Source organism: Stylophora pistillata, chromosome 6 (assembly GCF_964205215.1).
Source record: "Stylophora pistillata chromosome 6, jaStyPist1.2, whole genome shotgun sequence".
NCBI classification, from domain to species: Eukaryota; Metazoa; Cnidaria; class Anthozoa; order Scleractinia; family Pocilloporidae; genus Stylophora; species Stylophora pistillata.
The window spans coordinates 21537981-21560949 of record NC_142524.1 but is presented as its reverse complement, the minus strand read 5'-3'; the positions used below and the strand labels follow the sequence as shown (position 1 = coordinate 21560949).

General features: G+C 37.4%; 1 protein-coding gene across 1 annotated transcript in view; it reads left to right on the top strand.

Moving 5' to 3' along the window:
• LOC148728766 (uncharacterized) overlaps window positions 1-22969 on the top strand; it is an 81294-nt gene that overhangs the window by 54414 nt on the left and 3911 nt on the right. Inside the window, exons 2-5 of the mRNA XM_088763587.1 lie at window positions 20752-21029; window positions 21252-21366; window positions 22064-22186; window positions 22912-22945. Coding sequence (XP_088619713.1) covers window positions 20752-21029; window positions 21252-21366; window positions 22064-22186; window positions 22912-22945 — 550 coding nt within the window. The remainder of the gene's footprint in view (window positions 1-20751; window positions 21030-21251; window positions 21367-22063; window positions 22187-22911; window positions 22946-22969) is intronic.

Sequence of the window (22969 nt, the reverse complement as noted above, 5' to 3'; positions counted from 1 at the left end):
AGGTCACATTTTGAGATAACTCGCAGATAAACTCCCTGGTTTTTGTTTGGTCACCAAGACTCCCCAATCGATATTCATCCCGTTAATTTTCATTTTTTAAAGGATTTTTCCTTATTTAGGCCGCCTTAAAATCCTGAAATCTTTGAGAGTTATTAGGATCAGTGTTAGAAATAACTATAGCAAACCCTCAGTTTTAAGCGTTAAAAGCTGCAGCAAATGGGTCGCATTTTGAGAAAAATCACAGGTAAACTTCCCAGTTTGCCAGAAAAAAATATTTACCGGTACATCGTTAAGTCTGGAATAACTGCCGAACAGCTGCTTAACATCATGACGCTGAATTTTCTTCGATTTCAAATCCAAGGAACTTACTTTTCCATAACACTGGAAAATTTGGACCATTTACAGACTTCACGAAATGTCTATAAATCAGTAATTTACAGACTTGATAATTTTATTTGTTCAAAACAAAATCTCTTTAAATTTATTTTACAGACATCTTATAGATTTTTTATAGAGTTTTCGGTTTTAGGTCTTTATAAAACGTTTGTAAAATGTAAACAAATTATAAGAGCAGTACTGAGAAGAAATACTTGCAATTTACAGACTTCATAAAATGTACCAAAAATGTTTGTAAATCTACTATTTACAAATATTTTACCGAGATTGGACGTCTGACATAAGATGTCTGAATAACACTGCTGTAAATGAACACAAACTGAGCATAATAAACTCTTTGTAAATTGACGCAAACGGGTATCGTAAAATCTCTGCAAATTGACGCAAACGGGGTACCGTAAAATCTCTGTAAATTGACGCAAACGGGGTATCGTAAAATCTCTGTAAATTGACGCAAGCGGGGTACCGTAAAATCTCTGTAAATTGACGCAAACGGGGTATCGTAAAATCTCTGTAAATTGACGCAAGCGGGGTACCGTAAAATCTCTGTAAATTTACGCAAACGGGTACCGTAAAATCTCTGTAAATTGTCGCAAACGGGTACCGTAAAATCTCTGTAAATTGACGCAAACGGGGTATCGTAAAATCTCTGTAAATTGACGCAAACGGGTATCGTAAAATCTCTGTCAATTGACGCAAGCGGGGTACCGTAAAATCTCTGTAAATTGACGCAAATGAGTACCGTAAAATCTCTGTCAATTGACGCAAACGGGTATCGTAAAATCTCTGTCAATTGACGCAAACGGCACTGTAAATAAAAAGAGCCGAGTCGATCCCAAAAGCCAAATCGGCCCCAGTTTTTTGAGGGCCAATTTGGCTCATGTTGGGCCGTTTTGGATAAAAATAGCCAAATATCAGTTCGAGATGGTGCCGATTCGGCCCTTCTTATTTCTGAAATGGCCTCACTAGAGACCATTTTGGCCCTTCCTCTCAATTCGGCCCCTCTAAGGTCCAAATAAAGTGAGGACGATTCGACCCCATGAGGGGCCAATACATTCTATTACTAGTAGTAATCTCAGATTATAGGAAGTGCGTTCAAGCTGTTTTGGGTTTACTGTCAAATCAGTGTAACGTTTTTTAATTTAGATTTTAGGAGGGGCTGTTCGGGAAAATTCGCCCCCTCATTAACGCGGTAACCCATTGATAACGTGGGCGAATTTTCATTGGGTTTAGACAACATGAAGCGTAAACCTCTCGTTAATGATTACAATTTGGGTATATATATAAAAAGATATTTCCCTCCAAAAGTCGTCCTCTATTGCCCGCGCATCTTTCCAAGAGAGTTCTGCGACGAAACTTCTAATCAAGATAGATTTCACTCATGACTTCACCGCAGAGGAGGTTGTGCCTTGGCTTCGAAGCCATAGACTTTTTCTCGAGACCTACGATAGGATAGGTAAGCTCAGCAAACGGTCTGATTTCACGGCACAACGTCACTTGGAAGGTAAACCAATTAAATTGTTTGGCTTCTAGCGATCTTTTGTTACCTTCAAGAAAACGACAGTATCGACGGACAAGATCTTTTTGATCTTACTCAATACGCGGATGAGCGGCACCATTATTTTCCCAACATTACAGAGCGTCTAAAGTTCAAGAAATTGGTGATTTTTGCAGAAACTGCGGACGACCTAACTGCTTCGATGGAGGTAAACACAATAAACCTTTTTCACTTTTGCCGCCAAATGAGTTCAAAGGCTTCTGGGGCGTCTGGGGCATGTTGAGTCTCAGCGGCTGCCAGAAAAGTCATGCGTACTACTTTTGGCGCCCTCAGTTGGATAAGGCCAACGGGTTTTAACCTTCGATAAAATAATGTTCACTTTTAGCATTTGTTTTGTTTTGGTTGTAAACGTTGACTGATTTTTTTTTTTATTTCTGTGTTGTGTTTTTACTGAAAGACATTTTGGTTCTTTCTGTTTCAGTGTTCAGATGCTACATCATCTGCCATCGATATATCTCTTAGTGTTCATCAGCGGCTGGCTCGAATAACAGTACAAGTAGGCTTGATTCTCCCGATTGTGAAAAGGTCAGACTGGAATCAATGAATGTCTCTTGCCTTTGTGTTGCTGGTTTGCAGCTGAAGTCAAGTTATGTGTAGATAACAAAAGCACTTCATACGTACGATGCACGATCCTTCGCAGTAGATAGCACTATTTATGCAATAGCGAAAATCAGACCTGAAAAAAAAATAAAAAATCAGGCCTGTACGGGATTCGAACCACTGATCTCTGCGGTACTAGTGCAGCGCTCTACCAATTGAGCTAGCAAGCCAACTGGGAGCAGGGCGTTAAGTTGATTCGTAATAAACCCGTGATGATAAATTAGATACAATGAATATATGAAGTTCATATATTTTGAACTGCGGTATTAAATACGTATGATGCACGAATCCTTCGCAGTAGATCGCGCTATTTATGCAATAGCGAAAATCAGACCTGAAATAAATCAGGCCTGTACGGGATTCGAACCACTGACCTCCGCGATACTAGTGCAGCGCTCTACCAATTGAGCTAACAAGCCAACTGGGAGAAGTTGATTCGTAATAAACCCGTGATAAGTTGATTCGTAATAAACCCGTGATGATAAATCAGATACAATGAATATATGAAGTTCATATGTTTTGAACTGCGGTATTAAATATATTAAATATACCCTTCCGAGATCAGCTTAATTCTTCATATCCTACGAAAGTCACCATCATTGATTGCTTTATTATTCATTCAAAATAATTCCCAGTTCAAAAACATGGCTAGAACATGCTTACCTCTATTGTTCCATCGATGTTAAGTTTATCTTCGATAGTACACGCGTAGGGTTGTTCAGCTCCGCCAATATTCTCTAAAAAGCAAATGTTGACCTTCGAGCTGTGTTCTTGCCATGTGTTTTTAGATACTCAACCTAGTTCTTACTCTTGAGACAGTGAAATGCCTGCCATTTTTGTTTTCATGACCAAAACTACTTAAACTCATCTCCAGGTCTTCTCGGTTAGCAGTGCATTAACCTGCAGAGAGCTGCACTTTTGATGTCATTTCGTCGTGAAACACAAAATTTTTCCAAATTTGGTCATCAGTAACTGGTCATGGTGAATGAGACATGTGCTTTTAGCGAATCAGAACTGGGGAAATATTTTGAATTAATAATAAATAATGTTAGTCTCAACAGGCAGTACACATTTGTGGGTAATATGCAATGTTGCCAGCTCAAAAAGTTTTGGCAGGAAACAGATCTATTGTGACTGCCATAAAACCTCAAAATAGCAACCAATTGTGCTCTGTGGAGGGAAACAGTCCAGATATACAAGAATGATACCTATACTATGTATTGTTTTCTAATTAACTGATAGATATATGTACATTACATTCTGACATGCATGCCTTCTTTTGCTTTCTTTCAGATTTCTCCTACCTTTGCATCAATAACCGCCTTGCTTTTCCTTAATGCGAAAAAGCTTAGTGATGTCACTGTCATAACTGTTAAAAAGGCCCTTACACAACTGGGTGTGACAGTCCTTAAAGGACCCTCATATGGCAAAGAATCGTTAGTGATATTACTAGGTAAAGAACTTTTTGGTAAGAGTAAAGTCAGGAGAAAGGATGAAACGAAAGTGATTTCCAAAGATAACCTTGTACTTGTTGAGTAATCCATTTTTTAGGAAGTATTAAATTATAGTTACATTTTGTTCGTGATTTTTTCAAAGAATCAAGTTGACTTTTAGGAGGAAACATGAAAAAGACTTTAGAACTCCCTGTACACAGATATGTAGAGTAATTGAGCTAAATGAGTATGGAGAAAGAATTTAATGGAAATTATACTTTTGCGGTGTGCATTAATCTCTCTATTTCAGGGGTTATTTAAAAGCGCTCTAAAGGATTGCAAAATATTTATAAACACAATGTATCAAAGTTAATACAATCAGATTCTATGAGCATATTCTTGGAGTAGCTAGGTTTATTATATGTGACTATTTGATAATTATTAATTTGTGACTATTTGATATTTATTGATTGACGGTTTATTTAAAATCTGCCATATAGGACTATTCTCATGTAAGAATAAAGTTTCATTATTGGAGTACTGGTAGTCAAATTGATGCATATTTTATACCTTTTTAAGAATTATCTATCCTAGATTAAATTATAGTGGTTAAGTGAAAAATTCTTTATTTCAGTGTGATATAGTTTTGACTGTTTTCTTGTTCCAATCTGTTTTTAGTCTTGATGAAAAAAAAAGTCCCTATTATTCGCTATTACTAAACTTAACTATAACTTATGCTTTATCAGGTAGCTCTCTAGCAACAGTTGAGAAGATTCTATTGAAAGGACTTGACGATTGTGATATACACATAATTTTTACATGGATTTATATTTGCAATAAATTATATACATTTACTGATGTCATATGTCTGAACTCCTTTCTGGTCGTTTTACTAACATTTTATGCACAATTTTATTTACTTTTTATAGAGATTCTATCAATATTTTACACTGTGCATTGTTGACGCGTCCCATTTAACGTGCTTTATTTACAGAAAAAAAAACATTAACATTTTGCTTAGATTTTGTGCAATAAAACGTTAACATTTTACAAACATTTCGTGCACTTTACCTTAAGATTTTGTGTAATTCTTTTAGTATACATATTACAGACATTTGATGCACTTTCTTTTCGCTCACTTTTTACAGAGATAACATGGAGATTTTATGTTTACGGGTTTACAGATATTTTTTCTCCTGTAATTTGTACAGAGAAAGTGGAGAGATTTTATAGACATTTGTTGTTTTTATCTTAAAATCTCTCTGTAAATTTTGAAACAAATTTACAGATATTTTGGTAAGATTGTGTACACATTTCATGTAGTCAGTGAAAAAAATGTGTTAAAATTGAGAATTTTTACGGAGTTACAAAATCTCTGAATGCGCGCATTTACAGAGTTCGTAATTTACAAAGGAAATCTAGACATTTTACAGAGAATTCGCCAACTTTTGTGAAGTGTGTAAACAGTTCGAGTTTTCCAGTGTAAGATTGCAATAACTTTGGATTTTATGCAGTGTAGGTCCTGTTATTCCTCCGACTACGTTCCAGCATGTCCAAGATGACGTGAAAAAGCAACATGCTCAAAAAGCGCATCCAGGTTTTTCTCTCGCTGTTAATGATTTCAATATGAGCGGAAAACATCTATCCGTCTTCAAAGCCTGAAAGAACCTTACGTTTGGTTAGGAGTGAAAAAGGAAATTCAAATTTAACCTATGCAGTGAGAACAGAGCCCCTAAGCGATAATAAAGTAGTAAATGATAGACAGCCAAGACAGGTGGACATTGGTTACAGGGAAAATAATTGCCTTTAGATAGCAAAACACTATTTTATCAGGCTTAAATGAATGGTCCGACAACTGTGTGAAATAGTTCCAAACTAAATGACGTATAGCGATTTAGACACACGAGACAGCCCTTCAAATTCTGATTACAGGTTTGATATGTTAGCACCCTAACCCTCTAGAGAGTAAAAATATGCACAGTTCGCATTAGAGAGGGTAGGTGAAAGTATTATAAATATTATTTTTACACTATCTAAGAAAAAGTTAAAATGTTTACACAGAAAGCAGATGTGTGAAATAAATTTCGTTTCCTAATGGTCTGAAAAGTCTACTTAGCATAAATGTTGCTTCCCAACCATTGAAAAAAAACTATTTTCCCTAGTCCCTGCGGAAAAGAAAGGCATTTATTCGGGAAGCAATGGCAGCAGATACTGAGGAGATATGAGGATAAATATGCAAAAGGCTGACGTTCGAAATGTCAGCTTCATGGTGGTCAATTTACTTTATCAACTCAGCTGATCCACACCAAATTCTCTTGTAATAGCCTCTACGGATGTAATACCACAAGGTTAGCATTTATCCATTTATATGCATATGATAATTCATGTTACCGATCCTTAGCATTGTAAGGGAAAATATGGGGTTGAAAATATCGTCACACGCAATGAACTGTAAATGTAATGGAGAAACAGATAATTTTGCAAAAGGGCTTCTATTTATGTTTTCCTTTAAATTCACCTTCGAATGATATGTTGTTCGCTCGACCAGCAGCAACCGACACTCGGACGCACCAGGCCACGGAAATAAGAAGTGGTCTGTTTTCTGTTAACGAATTTCATTATTTGAATGTGCCTTGGTTTGGAATATTCTCGGTTTACGACGACATTGAGTGTACCTTAAAATGCCTTCAGAGTCCTTCGTGTCTTTCTGTGAACCTGGCCCTGGGGATAAAACTATGGTGCAAGCTTCTGTCATCTGATAAATACAGCGACCCCGAGAAATTCCAAAAGAATAAAAGTTCCCTTCACTTTTACACTGTGGTAAAGAAAGTGCTTCAGTTTCATGTTTTAAGACAGCTACATGCAATGATCATATTTAAACAATAATTCAGGAGAAGTAAAGTAAAAGATATTAGATACGAAAAATTGTACATGTGTTTTGGCCCTTAATTTAATATTTTTCCAGTTTAAAGATTGTGGAAATACGTGTGGAAATACAGCCTCAGGGTGGCATGGATCGGATATAGGAGGAAGATATATCAGAGCAATGGGGTGCATCTTGGTACAATAGAAAGGCACCACCTGGGAAAGATACCACGTAATGATAAAATGGTGTTACTGGAACCTTAATCTCCTGTTATTCATTATCGTACCAATAAGAAAACAGATGAATTAATGGGTGACTAGATAAGTGAGTAAATCAAACACGACGAACAAATGAATCAGTCATTAAACAAACACCTTAAGTGTCATAGAATAGATAATTAAGTTATCAGATAATTTGAAATTAGGTCCTTTTTCCTGTAATCAGCAATTAAAGGTAGCTCTTCTAATGAGGGATGTTTGATCAAGTTTGATATTAAACTTTGAGCTTAATAGGTCTAAGGGTACAGTTTAATTTCGAGTTCTGGTTGCCAAAATGTAGGGTACGGTGTTGTTAAATGATCTTTTTTAGATTAGCGAAGCTTACCGTTGTATGCTTGAATTAGACAATCGACGAGTATAGCTAATATTTCCTAATGTATGATAGGTGCTAAGCTAAACTTATTTCGTCGGTGATAATATAAATTTACTTTAGGTCTCTAAAATGTAAAGAATACTTAGACATTTTCCAAACAGCTTTTGGTTTATATGACAAATAAGTGCGCTTGGAATTGGAAACAGCCTACAATAGAACACTTAGAATATTAATGCGAAAGAGCACACACACATACACACACAAAGCAAGGCCAGTTACGTAAAAATATGCGAATAAACATAAAAATGGTAGGAAACGGACACAATCTCACAGTTTTCTTCAAAAAGTTCCTTGAAATGAACAATCTTCCATGGCAGCTCTCTCTCTGATGAACAGTCGGTCCCTTTCGACAACAACAACTACAAAAACAAATTATTTTGTTTCTCAATAATAATAGGACTGAGTGAAGTCCAATTCCGAAATCTTGTTACCAGTTAATCATAAAAATTACAATTTGCGAGAAAAATAGTCAAGTTTTGAAAGAAAGAGACGATTGACATTTAAAAAATTAGGCTGTGATTGGTTGTTTTAAACTACAGCTTTGAATTCAGTTTGGCTTATTGAAATGTCCGATAACAAACTGTACGGTAACAAATTGGCAAGCGAGTTAGTGAAAATAGGATTTTTTTTTAACCAATGTCAATCAAGGAAATTGTAATTTTTGTCATTGAAGTGGAAGCCTTCTGAGCGAGCTATCACCCTCAGCCCAAAAGTCATGCAAAGGATTGTACTTCAACTGTTCGACTTTTGGCTTTGAAATGTGTGCGCTCATATCCGTGTAATGGGTGCTTCTTTGGGCATGGACCTCAACCTTGATAACCGTTGACCCCAGAAGCAATTGAGCTAAGTTAAATGCAAATTTGATTTTCAGAAGGAGGGAGGACGCTTTGCAACAATTTCATTAATTAAAAAATATGAATTTCTAAACGGGAAATGGGTCTTGCGGTCTCGGTCTTTTGAGCAGGATGTCTTACCCGACTGGTAGGGAGCGAACTTAGAAGCGAGCGGTTTTATGTTAAGTTCAGACAACTGTTTTCAAACATTTTTGCCTCGTAATTATCTTGAAATACATGTATTCATTACGAAGTTATTCTTTATTCATATCATTTGTTGCGTAAGCATGTTTGCTCAATGAAGAGATTTTGGTTTTCGCCATGTCAGGATTTGTGGGTTCCAAAATCAATTCTACCCCAGGAACTTCCTTACCCCTGCCCCCACCCCGGCTGGCAAATAACGATGCTTGAGATTAATTATTGACAACCCATCAATTTCTGAGGTTTCATAACAATTTCCGAGAGACATGCTAACTTGTTAACTCAGAAGCCAAGAAGTTAGCTGCTGAACCTTTATCAATGGGGAATAAAAACCTGATTTAATTTGGTTCTTTGGGACAGCTGACAAAAAATTGTTGAATCATTGCTGTTATTACTTTTTGCAAATTTATTACAGGTACCTCGTAGGTTTAATGTAATACCCTTAGTCAACTAGCTCTGAAGGCGCCTGACCACTATGACACTGTCATCGACATCTTATGAGACAACTGCAACTAGTTGGTATTATGGAAAGGATAAAGACTAATTAATTCTTTGCAGCATCTTGAAAAAAAATGTAAAAACAATATGAAAAAACATCCACATCGAAGACAAAGATACTTGCTCTCTAGGGTAATAATTAAGCAATAATGTATATTGATGCTTTCAATGAAATAAGACGCTGAGTTAGTGGGGGTAGTACTTGAAAATCATTTTGCACTACTATGTATCTTGGGCCCTGCGCTCTTTAAGAAGAAGCAGAGGGTTATGGGGGCGAGAAAAGCTACTGCCATCATTATGCAAAACCTGGTGTTTGTTAGTTATTTCATTGCAGCTGCATCTTATTCGAAAAAAGGTTTATTCAAAATTGCATTATAGGTGATGTTCTATCTAAAATTTCCTTTGTGGCAGACAATATATGAACACTTCGCGTGGATAAAGTTATCAGTTTTGTTAAAGCGGGAAACTTATTTGAAAACGTTTATAAAATTAATTCCGCAAATAACAGCTCAGGAAGAAGTCGGAGAATCGTAGAAAAATCTTGAGGAAAACTGCCAAAAAAAAATAATTCATCGGTAGAATTAGCAGGGAGAATGAAACCATCATATTTGCTTACTTGATACGGCATCTGATGATTGCACTTAACTATAAGCACGAACACGACGTAAGGGAAAACTGAAGAAATATAATATATCTATGAATATATCCTGTAAATAGTTTAATAATCGAAACGTTTTATCCAAAATATGGATGGAGAAAAGAGAGAGAGAGGGAGAGAGAGAGAGAGAGGGAGAGAGAGAGAGAGAGAGAGAGAGAGAGAGAGAGAGAGAGAGAGAGAGAGAGAGAGAGAGAGAGAGAGAGAGAGAGAGAGAGAGAGAGAGAAAGAGAGAGAGACAGAGAGAGACAGAGAGAGAGAGGGAGAGAGAGAGAGAGAGAGAGAGAGAGAGAGAGAGAGAGAGAGAGAGAGAGAGAGACAGAGACAGAGACAGAGACAGAGACAGAGAGAGAGAGAGAGAGATAGAGAGAGAGAGAGAGAGAGAGAGAGAGAGAGAGAGAGAGAGATAGAGAGAGAGAGAGAGAGAGAGAGAGAGAGAGAGAGAGAGAGAGATAAAAAAAAGTTAAAGAAAACGGTAAACAAATAAATAATAAAGAAATAAGAAAAGAAATAAAAAAACAATGAAAGTTGTTGACAATCAGGTTTAATAGCTTTTATTGGCTGATTAGAAATTGGGTATCGATGACAAACAAGACACTACTAGACCTCAATTACTTGTAAAGTTGAGCATAATTTAAATGAGTCATGAAAAACGTTTGTGCCATGCGTTCTCTTCGTATCTGCGTATTTCTATCATGCTCTGTGGTAATCGTGATTGCGACATCACAAGGTAAATTCAAGCAATTTTCATTCCACCCACGGAAATATGGTTTACCAGTTCTTTTTTGCGGGTTAGCTAGTCGTTTTTACCTACAGTTCAGTCTCCTCAGTTTTAATTGCCAGCTTAAACAAACCTATTTATACCCCTTTAAAGCTTAAAATTGTGTTGAAAAAGGTAAAAATGTTAGAAAAAAAACACATTTCGTATTTTGAAATAACAATACAGCTAGAAAAGGATAAACGTTGGATGAAACGTTTACGAGCAAAAGGAATGTTCTTAATTGGTTCATGTGGATGAGATCACCACTTTCAAATGGCGTTGTGTCATGAAACCCTTCTTTGCAAACGAGGTTGAAGAATTTTTTCTGCAAAAATTCTGCCGAAAAAGTTAAATCCCATCAACAAATGGCAGATCATAGCGCTCTGCTTGGCTAAATAAAGCAGACAATGTGAGGAAGTTAAGACAGGTGGATATTGGATACAGGGAAATAATTGCCTCCAGAGAGCGAACCTCTACTTTGTCAGGCCTATACGGAAAGTCAGATAACTGTACGTTTCAGACTACATGACGCAAATTAACGTATTGTTTTTAATTAACATACGTGAATGTGGCTTCCCAACTATTGAACGAAATATTATTTTCCCTGTTCTCTGCGCAAAAGAAGGGCATTTATATCCAACAGTGCTTCGTAGTTAACAAATAACGCCCAAAACGAGCAAAAACATATTATGGTATTTGTACTCTGGAGAACCGGTTAGACGGGTTTTCTCCTATCGCGCAAGTGACGAATTGGATTAAAGTCACGAAAAAAATGGCTGGCAATTTAAATATTTTTTTTGACGACGAAGAGTCGCGATGGCTGGCGAAAAATGATCCAAGTTTATTGGATAGATAGAACGAAGAAAAGTAGTTAGACGACATTGAAATTTTATCATTAATATCATAGGTGACAAATTACTCCTTAATTTTGGCGCGAAATCTCAGGGTTAATTTCTAATTTCACATGTGAAATTACGAAATTGCTATGGTAACATCTCTTGTATCTCGATCACAGCCAAGATGGCGTCGAGATTTAAGACGGCGACCCTTGAAGAAGTTACGAAATTAAAAGAAGCGGCCGAAAATTATTAAGACACGAAGAATTCGAAAGGTATTTTTTGTGAAGAAACTCAGAAATTTACGAACTTAACAACTATATCTTAACAATATAGCGCTTTCCCTGTTATGGACATATCAACTTAAACTATGGCTCTGGCTTGATTTTGTGCTTGTTTGGTTTTTGGTTTTTCACTAATTACGCGAGATCTTTAAGTCTGTTGCCTTTGAAAAGATTTGGTTTTATGATCTTGCAGAGGCTATAGAATCTTTGCAGCTAACTCTCTGCATTGGTCTCACAAATTTCGGTCACTTCCATCCCTGGGTCGACTTTACTAACAATCCATCCAAGCTATTTTTAATTCGGCTTGAAATGAGAGGCTGTTTTTAAAAACGATGACATCCCTGCTTTTTGTTTTGTCACCAAGATTCCCCAAGAGACATTCATCTCGTTAGTTTTCGTTTTTTAAGGATTTCTCCTTATTTAGGTCGAATTAAAATCCTGAATGATATTAAGTTCAGTGTTAGAAATGACTATAGCAAAGGCTTTTAAGAGCGGCTGTCCGTAAATATCGCCCGGAGGTGTTCAATTTGAAAAAATCGAAAAATCCCTAGACTTTGCCAGAATATAGGTCTGGATGAACTATTTCTAGAAAAAATACTTTTAGTTCAATTGCATTTTTATTTTTCGCGAACGGCGGCAAAATCGTTTTGTGGCTCTCACGTCAGTTTCACGAGGTTTAGACAACCATTATTTGAACGTCGCTTGAAAATAAAAAAATAAAAATACAGTAAATGTGACCAAATATTTTTCTAATGAAAACAACACATATTTACAAACAGTCTAAAGTGTTCTTTGTTCGATTCCGTTGCAATCTAAATTTTTGGGGAATCTTTGTTTTTTTCCAGTATTTCACGCATTTTGGCAGACAAAAAAATGGGTTGGAATCTTCCAACGGGTTTATATCAGCAATAGCATTATTTATTACTACCATAGATTAAGCTGCAACCCACTAATCTCCCACAAAGGTAATCTCTATAGTGAGTATTCGATATCTCAGTTGAAGGACATAAAAATGCTTAAAAGAAATTGAATTCACCAAATTTTCCTATAGAAAAAATACTCTGAGCAATTCTGAGCATTGTTTACGAAACGCCGATCGCAATATGCATGCATTTATTACACTTTGCAGAGCACCAGATAGTATGCGTCAAAATAAATCACTATGTACGCAGGTCAGGTTTTTCAAAATACAAGTCTTGCCTGCCTTGAACCAAAGCCCTCCCCGATCAATTTCTCCCCTATAAAGCAGTACATGGATAAAAATACCATGTCACCCAGAAGAAACTTCAATCAAGGTTTTTCGCGTGACTCATTAATGATGATAGTTCCTGTGCTAACAGCTAAAATACTAACTAAACCACGATTAATAAAAACTGTCATACCGCAGCTACCATTCTACTGGTGGAAGGTGACACAGTGACAAGGATAATTAATATGCTTGAACGGCATTTTCCGTTGAGCAAAAGTAAATGAATCGAATAAGTATTGAACGATTCGCGTACCGTTTTTACCTGCGTTCTTTTGATGGAACGTTGCGTCATGAAACTCAGGGTTGTCGATTCACAGGGTTAGTAGCGCTAAAAATCCTATCAACGTCTTAACAACATAAGCGTTTTCTCTGTTATGGCATAAGATAATTTGCAGATCATAATGGAGGGCGGATGTGTGATTCTGAGCTTCCGAGTTATTGGACTTGTGCTCCTCTTGTGTCTTGTTCGTACCTCGAGGAAAGATAACCAAGACTACTCTTTTATCAATGAGTACTTTGGTCTACGTTTCTCGCACTCTACGTCGGTTAAAGTGGCAAACTGGGATTCGAGACTCTGTACAAAATGGCGGGCACACGTGAATGTCACTATTAGAGTGAAACGAGCAAACGTTACTACAGCCTATTAAGCCAATTCAACCTCGACTTTTAGACCTGTTATACAACTGTTACATGATGTTGAACTTAATCCTGGACCAGCAAACAGCTCTATTAGAAACAAGTTTGAAAAGTCAAATGGCAATGTGAAGATTGCACATCTTAAAGTTCGCTCGCTTAAATGCCGTGAGCATTTCGTTCCTGTAAAGGAAGCGGTACTGGAAAATAAGTTTGACATATTTACCATATCCGAAACATGGCTCAACAGTTCAGTTACGGATTTGGAAATAGAATTCCTGGCTATGTTATCTACCGTATCGACCGACAGGCGAAGATTGGCGGTGGAGTATGTGCTTATGTCTCACGAAATTACAGGACGCAGTACTTGAGTGATATATCTCTTATCACGTCCTCTGGCTCTCACCAACTGTGGCTAAAAATCCACGTCAGTAACATGAAGTCTTTCATTGTCTGTAAAACCCATAGACCACCGGACACATCGTTATCTTGTTTCGACTCAGATCTCACAGAGAACTTTATTTATGCCTCGTCGTTCAATGTTCCAATTTATCTATTGAGAGATTTGAACTACAGACTTGAGAGTAGCAACGATCCTGGAGCTAATTCCCTTGTTAATTTCTGCCGTTCCTATAACTTGTCAATATTGATCAACACGAGTTACAGAGACTTCGAAATCAATTCTAGATGTTATCCTTGCATCGGACACGAGACAAGTTGAAACGGCCACGGTTATGGAAAGCTCGATTAGCGACCATGACTTGGTTTATGTCACCTTAAAATTGAAGAAGGTGCGCTCCTAACCCGTCTATATTACAACCAGAAGTTTTAAACACTACAGTCCTGTTGATTTTAGCAACGACGTATCACTGGCACCATGGTCCATAGTTGATGTTTTCGACGATGTCGAGGACAAACTTTATGCACTTGATTCGCTGATTACTGAGATACTCGACAGCCATGCTCCAGTTAAAACCTTTAAAGCACGCTGTAAACCAAATCCATGCGTAACAGACAACATCCACGGATTGATGAAGACCAGGGAGGATTGGCGTGAGAAAGCAAAGAAAGCAAATGATCCGCTCTCTTGGACTGCCTACAGATATTTCAGACAAGAAGTAAAGAGGGAAATCAGAATTGCTGAACAGGAGTTTGTTGCCGAACAAATCCAGAGGAATCCAAATAACACCAATAATATCTGGAAAGCAATTCGCCAGTGCATCCCCAGTAAATCTACATCTCAGCGAACATACAGTAAGAGCGACAAAGCTGTTGCAGACGAATTTGATCAGTTTTTCGTATCTGTTGGTCAGAGCATTGTTGACAAAATTACGTCCCTGGCTAATAAATGCAGCCTAACACTTAATCAGAATTATTTTGTACCTAGACAATATGCTCTCTCTGACCAGTTCACACTGAGTACCATTGATTATAAACAAATAGAACGTATAATAGCAGCGATGTCTTCAAACAAGGCCCCAGGGATAGACAAAATCCCGATTCGTGTCAGCAAGGATTGTCTTAATCCAATTGTTCACCCAATAACGTCTATTGTTAATGCATCCTTTCAAAACTGTGTTTTTCCATCAAAATGGAAAACAGCTGTGGTTACACCAATCCCAAAAGAGGGCGACTAGGAACAGGCAAACAATAATAGACCCATCTCACTTATACCAGTCTTATCAAAGGTTTGCGAAAGGGTAGTACATAATCAGCTCACCTCGTATCTACAATCGAATGACACCCTATCAAAGAGCCAAAGTGGTAACAAGAGATGGCATTCGTGCAAAACGTCTGTGATTGAAACAACTGACACAATTCTTAACGCCATTGACAAACGGAAGTTAAAGGCAGTTGTTCTATTAGATATGAGCAAAGCCTTCGATAGCGTCAATCACGACACGTTAATTTTAAAATTGCAAGATGTAGGAATTTCCAGTGACGCTCTCCAATGGTTTCGTAGTTACCTAAGCAACAGGACAGACGTAGTGCGAATCCATTCAACGCTATCTGAGCCTTTGTCTCTAACCAACGGCGTCCCTCAAGGAAGTATCTTAGGCCCACTGCTATTTAGCATATATACGAACGATCTTCCATCGATCCCACAGAAATGCAGCACTCAGAATTATGCAGATGATACGAAACTAATCACTCCCTTCGAACTTAAAGACAACCTGGATGCAATTGCTGATTTGGAAGACGACTTGTTTAAAATAGGAGAATGGTGTTCCAACAACCAATTGTTACTTAACCCTGGCAAAACTAAGCTGATGATATTTGGCAGCAGGCAGATGCGTGCAAAATTGCAATTTCGCTCCCTTTCCTTTATGGGTGAGGACATCGTCCCCGCAGACAGCGCCAAAGACCTTGGTGTGATTTTGGATTCTAATTTAACTTACGATGAAGACATAATTAAGACCGCTTCCTCGTGCATGTCCCGCCTCGGCCAAATAAACCGTGTCAAGCATGTTTTCGACAAACGTACACTTTTGATGATTCTTAATTCCTTAGTTTTCAGCAAGTTATTTTATTGTTTCAATGTTTGGTCAAATACCTCAAAATGTAATGTTAACAACTTACAGGCGGTGCAGAACTTCGCATGCCGCATTGTTAGCGGTGCGCGTAAATTTGACCACGTTACACCAATTCGCAAGGAACTAAATTGGCTGGCAGTTCAAAGCCAGCTTTACTACCGGAACGCTACGATGGCCTTTAGATGCATGACTGGTCAGGCTCCAGATAACCTCTCATCAAAATTCATAAAGCGAGCCGAGGTTAGTCGACGTAGCACCAGAAATTCGCAGCTTTTGCAAATTCCATTCTTTAGAACAGCTAACGGTCAGAGAACATTTTTCTATAGAACTGTAAACTTATGGAACTCTTTGGATAATTCCTCTAAACTGTGCAACTCCGTTAATGTCTTTAAAAAACGTTTAAGGACCAAATTACTCAAAGAGTTGTAATTTTATTTGTATCTTTGTATACTTTTATTTTTCCTTTAGAACATTCAGATTTTAAAACATTTTTAATTGTAAATAGGGTTTTTTTAATTGTAATAGGATTATGTTTATAACATTGTCGCTGAAAAGCCCCCTTGGGGAAAGTCAATAAAGTATGTATGTATGTATGTATGTATGTATGTATGTATGTATGTATGTATGTATGTACAGAGTTAATATTAACTCTGGTATGTGTAAGATAAGAATTGTCTTCTGAAAAATTTTCCATTAGCTACAATTAATCCAAGTACAAAACAGACGTTTTATCAAAGGACACGAAAATTTGATTAAATTGGTTATCATAATGGCCAAAAACAAAAGCCTTCTTAGTTTATTTCTTATGGGTTTACATATCAGACGCCTAAGGCATTTGCATTACCCCTGAGTTTTTAAATAACTCGTCAGAATTGACATGCAGGATTATGCAGCTTTATTTTAATTAAAAAAAAAAAAAGAAAAAAGACAAAAAAAAATCATATCTTTAGAGTAAACAATTCAGAATAAAAACAACTCAGCCAATCAGAGAGTCAGAAGTGCTGAGTAAATAGGAAAACTGTGACAGTCATGGTTCACAATTAATAAAACTATTACCGGCCGACGTAGTAAGGATGACATCTGAGTTTCAGTTGCTTCATAAATTATTATTTTGTGAAAATCATTATTTATCAAAGACTACGTTACTTAATCATACGTCGAGTCAAAAAACGTTCAAAAGCTCCGTTTTTCGTGCACAACACCAGGAAATTTCTCCAGCGACGTTTGCCATGTACTTTGTTTTTATCGTTCTTCCGTTATTGCAGCTCTGCTGTATGATACCCAAATCGCAAGGTTAGTTTCGTTATAGTTTCTATAGGACTGGCCTTAAACGTAGCAAGGAATTAACAAGACTTCTTCTGTATTATAGCAACGTGAAAAAATTATTTATTCTCTATGGTTCAGAAAATGTGTTCAGACTTACAATAATTTCCTGGAGAAAAAGAGCTGAAAATGGTTATAGATCAATGGAAATCATGTTCGTCACCCTCTTTGCGTGCGATTACAGTATGAGCAGCTGTTTCGCAAGAGATGACAGGAAATCGACCTCAGAGTTTCCCTTTAAAAACTGCTGCCTAAAATTGTCTCCGTGAAAGATACAAACGTTTTTAAAAACGACTATTCGTTAAACCCCACAAAAGCATTAATGTTACTTACAGGCCCCTTCGTTCTCTACGCGAAGCAGTTCCTAGAGATTTAAAAAATACCTTAAGATTATAAACGATAATCGTAGATCTCCTTCAGTTAAATGCTACTCAGCAACGCTATTTTATTTCCATCGTATTTAATTCTCCGCTTCTCACCTGAAGCCGATTCTTACTCTGACTGAGTTTTTGATTGGAAGGCGGGGTTTTTGATTTGTGCTTATCGATTCCTTGCGTCTTTGCTACAACCATTGCTACACCTCTCATCAAACAAGCAAGTCTTATAAGAAATCGCCATAAGCTCTCACCCGTTATTTTGCCAGTCTTTGTTACAATTGTCATTACTATTCGTTAATTACCGCTATTCAATATCACAGTGCACCTTTAAGTTCTTTGGGTCACTTTTGCTTCGTGGTGAATTGCATCCAGAGAGAGTTAAAGAAACCTTTCAATTATTGCTTTAAAAAAAAAATGGGTGAAACTTATGAAGAAGGATATTGGTGAGGGATGGCGAGGATTCACATGGATTGCGCCTGAAAAATTTAAATAACGTTAATGATAATTCGTTACCGTTTTGAAAAAGAAAAAAACAGGACAACACAAAACAAAAAGAGATAAGAAAAGAATCTACGTCACATTTCAAAATCTCAAGTAGTTTTTCTCTGAGATAACATCCTGTAACAACAACAAACATATGAAACATATGTGTGAACTGCGGTTATGAGACGTATATGAGCACGATCCTTCGCAGTAAAGCACTATTTGAGCAATAGTGAAAATCAGACCTGAAAAAAATTTCAGGCCTGTACGGGATTCGAACCACTGACCTCTGCGATACTAGTGCAGCGCACTAGTATCGCAGAGGGGTATGTATCATCTACGGGTTTATGTCGAATTAATTTGATGGCCTGCTCTCAGTTGGCTTGTTAGCTCAATTGGTAAGAGCGTTGCACTAGTATCGCAGAGGTCAGTGGTTCGAATCCCGTACAGGCCTGAAATTTTTTTCAGGTCTGATTTTCACTATTGCTCAAATAGTGCTTTACTGCGAAGGATCGTGCTCATATACGTCTCATAACCGCAGTTCACACATATGTTTCATATGTTTGTTGTTGTTTGATTTATCATCTACGGGTTTATGTCGAATTAATTTGATGGCCTGCTCTCAGTTGGCTTGTTAGCTCAATTGGTAAGAGCGCTGCACTAGTATCGCAGAGGTCAGTGGTTCGAATCCCGTACAGGCCTGAAATTTTTTTCAGGTCTGATTTTCACTATTGCTCAAATAGTGCTTTACTGCGAAGGATCGTGCTCATATACATAACATCCTGTGCTGACCTGTTGTTGATTTAATGAAAACGTGGGAATCTCCCAACTGTTTTATCTCAGAGGAGTATCATATATTTCTACTGAAGACTGAGCCTAACCCGTTCAGATACTTAAAAATGGTTTTATCTCCTCTCCAGAGGTAATATTCATAATGAGTATTAGGATATCTCACTTGAGGAGCATAGAAATGCTTAGAAGAAAATCGAATTCACAAAATTTTTCACAAGGAAAAAATACTCTAAGAAATTTAGAGCGATGTTTGCAAAACGCCGATCGCAATATGCATACATTCGTTAAACTTTGCAGAGCACTAGATATTATGTGTCAACATAGATCATTAGGTATGCAGGTCAGGGTTTTCATAATACAAGTCTCGCCTGCCTTGAACTAGGGCTTTGTCGACCAATTTCTCCCTTATAAAATATTTCATAGATAAAAATACCATGTCACCTAGGAGAAACTACAGTCGAGGTTTTTCGCATGAGTTATCAATAATGATAGTCCTTATGCTAACAGCTGAAATACGAGGGAAACCATGATTAATAAAAACCGCAACCATCATTCTATTGGTTGAAGATGACATATCAGTGACAGAGATAATCAATAAGCTTCAACTGAATTTTCCGTTGAGTTGAAGTAAGTGAATCGTATAAGTGTTGAACGATTCGGCCATGTACAATGTTTTTGTTTGCGTCCTTTTGATGAAACATTGCGTCATGAAACTCAGGGTTGTCGGATCACAAGGTTATTATCGGCGAAAGTCATATCAACGTCTTAACAACAGTAATCGTTTTCCTGTTTTTGGCATTTTTAATTAAGCTTTGGCTTTGACTTTAATTTGTGTTTGTTTGCAATTTGTTTCTTTACTTATTACGGTAGATGTTTATGTCTGTTTCCTCTGAAATAATTTGGTTCTATGATGGTGCACAGGCTATGGAAATGATGTTTGCAGCTGTCGGGATCGATCTAATATACTACTGGCAACAATCCATACCTTTTTTTTATTCAAGTTTGAAAGGAAAGGCGCGGAAAGGAAAAATGTTAAAATTTTGTTGGGAAAAACGATGACATTCCTACTTTTTGTGCTGTCACAAAAATTCCTTACTCGAAATCAGGCCAGCTAGTTTTGAAACTTTTGTAATAACGATTTATCCTTCTTTAGACCCAATAAAAATGCTGAAATCCTAAAGAGATAGTAAGATCAGTGTTAGAACCGACTATAGGAAACGCTTTTAACTGTTAGAACGCTTTAGCAAATGGGTCACATTTTGAGCAAACTCACAGGTAAAATTTTCAGTTTGCCGAAAAAAAATATTTACCAGTACATCGTTAAGTCTAGAATGGCTGCAAATCAGCTACTTTTACACCATGACGCTGTATATTCTTCGATTTCAACTCCACAGAACTTACCTTTCCCGTAATATTTAATTTATTCTGGATTGTGTGCAACGCAGGTACTGTTATTCCAGCGATTAGGTTGCGGCATTTCCAAAATGGCGTAAAAACGCAATATGCCAAAAAAACGCTTTAGAGTTTTATTTTGCTGTTAAGTATTTCAACGAGTGCGGAAATCATGTATCCGTCTTCAGTGCCGAAATGAACTTTACCTTTCGTTAATAGTGTATAAGGGCGTCTCTAAATTTAACCTGTGTAGTGGGAGCAGAGCCCAAAACAATAATACGAAAAATAAGGATGTTGTGAGAGGTGATTTCCATATAGATAGACCTCTTACCCTTTAAAATGCATACTTTATCGTTGTTCATCTAAAACGCATTACTGAAACTCTTCATATCTTAAGAGTTCTCTGATGCAGACCAATGCCGTCATTTGGAGTTCGGTCCTGAAGGAGCTTTTGACGGGAAACGTCTTCAAAACCATGTGATCCGCATCGCTAAAGTTATGGTACAGGAGTTCTGCGAAACTATGTGTTATATGGAACCCAACTGTGTCAGCATCAATCTTGAGAAACATGCGGATGGAAATGGAAATTACAAATGTGAATTGAATAATGTCACACACGAAGGATACGAAGGCGATTGGGTTAAGGAGAAAAACTTCTTCTACCATGCATCTAAGGTAACTGCAATTTAGCCAGTGGAGTTCTCAATGAACACTTTATAACAATATCTAGTCACACCCAATTTATTCAACTAAATGTTTTCAGGTTTGTTCTCTTAACAGCCGGCTACAAGTCTCATTACACCTATTGATTGATATCTGTAAAAAAAAAGCCTGTGATGCAATCAGCCAGAAAAAAAAGCCGCCTATTTTCTCTTTTATGGTCTTGATTTGTTCTAGAGTGCTTGTGTTAAAAATTCTTGCAAGAACAACGCCTTTTGTCAAAGTGGTTTTACCGATCAAGGATATCGCTGTCTGTGTCCTACTGGATTCATGGGTACGAGGTGCGAAACAGGTAATCAAGAAACGTCTTTATTATTTATGGTTCGTCGATGTAATGAGGGTATTAAAACATAAAATTCATACATAAAAATATAAAACTAGATGTTGGGAAGAAAAAAATCTTGCTTGTGTTAAAAATCCTTGCAAGAACAGCGCCCTTTGTCAAAGTGGTTTACCGATAAAGGATATCGCTGTTTGTGTCCTGCTGGATTCAAGGGTGCGAGGTGCGAAACAGGTATTTAAGAAACGTCTTTGTTACATATATTTCGTGGATCGTCATCGTAATGAAGGTATGATTACTTTAAATTTATACATGAACATACAAACCTATAGTTAGGAAGATTGACGAAACTGCTTTAGGCAAGCCTATTCCTTTTGAATTTTTTCCTGTAACTCTAATTTGTGTCCCTCTCTCTCTCCTGTTTCAATGTTGCTTGGTGCTGGAGTTAGTGATGTTGTTGTTAACAAAATGGTCACCAGCGGAACACTTTGAATAGAGGTTTGTGGACCACCAACTCAAGGGAGGCATGAAAACTACTTTTGCCACTCCTTGCACATGTAAATAAATCAAAATTGTCTGGTTGCTCAAATAGACGTATCTTTGTATGATACAAGTTATGATGGCTACTCCGGCACGAGTCAACAAAACGCTCAAAATTAATTATTGAACTGAACTTGACACGGTGCTGAGGCTGTGAATTCGTTTCCAGATATTGACGAGTGTGCTGAGGCTACAAACAATTGCAAACCCACTCAAGAGTACAAAAATAGCAAGGGATCTTACCAATGCATTTGTCGCCCTGGATATTATGGAGAGGATTGCAATACATCGGGTAATTCGAAAGAAAAATATTAAGGGACCAGTCTTCACTTGTCACGGGTGAGGGCGAGGAGGGGGGGAGGTTGAAGGGCTTTGCCCTGCTTTTCAGGGGCGGAAGGGCATCACTCGTCACCAACCAAATGGGTTAGATTTTGCTCGAAAAAAGAGGTTCTTTATTCCCAATTATGCTCAAAATTATGCTCGTTTTTGAAAACTATGCTTTTCAAAACTGAAACACAAACGAAGCCTAATTATATAAGCAGTGCTACTTTTTCTAAAGATTCAAAAAGTTTTTGCTCGTTTCTTAAGGGGGGTCCAGAAAATACAGCAGAGCCTTATGGGAGGATCAAGTAAATTCTATCGTGACAAACCAAAATCCTCCAAACCCCCCTGCCACCTCCCTTCTCCCAGAGGAAAAATAAGGACAAGTCCCTAATTGCTGATGGGAAGTAATTTCATTAAAACCATCCGAGAAATTCATTTTAAAGGGCAGTTTAACATGAAGGAAATGAAGGAGGCTTTCAAAAACCTCCAAAGAGAGGAATATTAACACGCCTCCCACACTGATATCAAGGGATTGCCCGACAACCATATGGAACTGAAACTGTGTCTGTTATGAAATCCATAATTCAAACCACCAAAATGGTTCATTTTGCCATGTTTACGACTCAAAGTCATAGAAAGTAGATTATAATCATCGTAAACTTTTGACACCGTTTCAATACATTTTTTTTGCAGTTTTGAGTTGCAAGGAGGCTTATGAAAAGAACATGTAAGTCAAAGGAAAAGAGGCAAA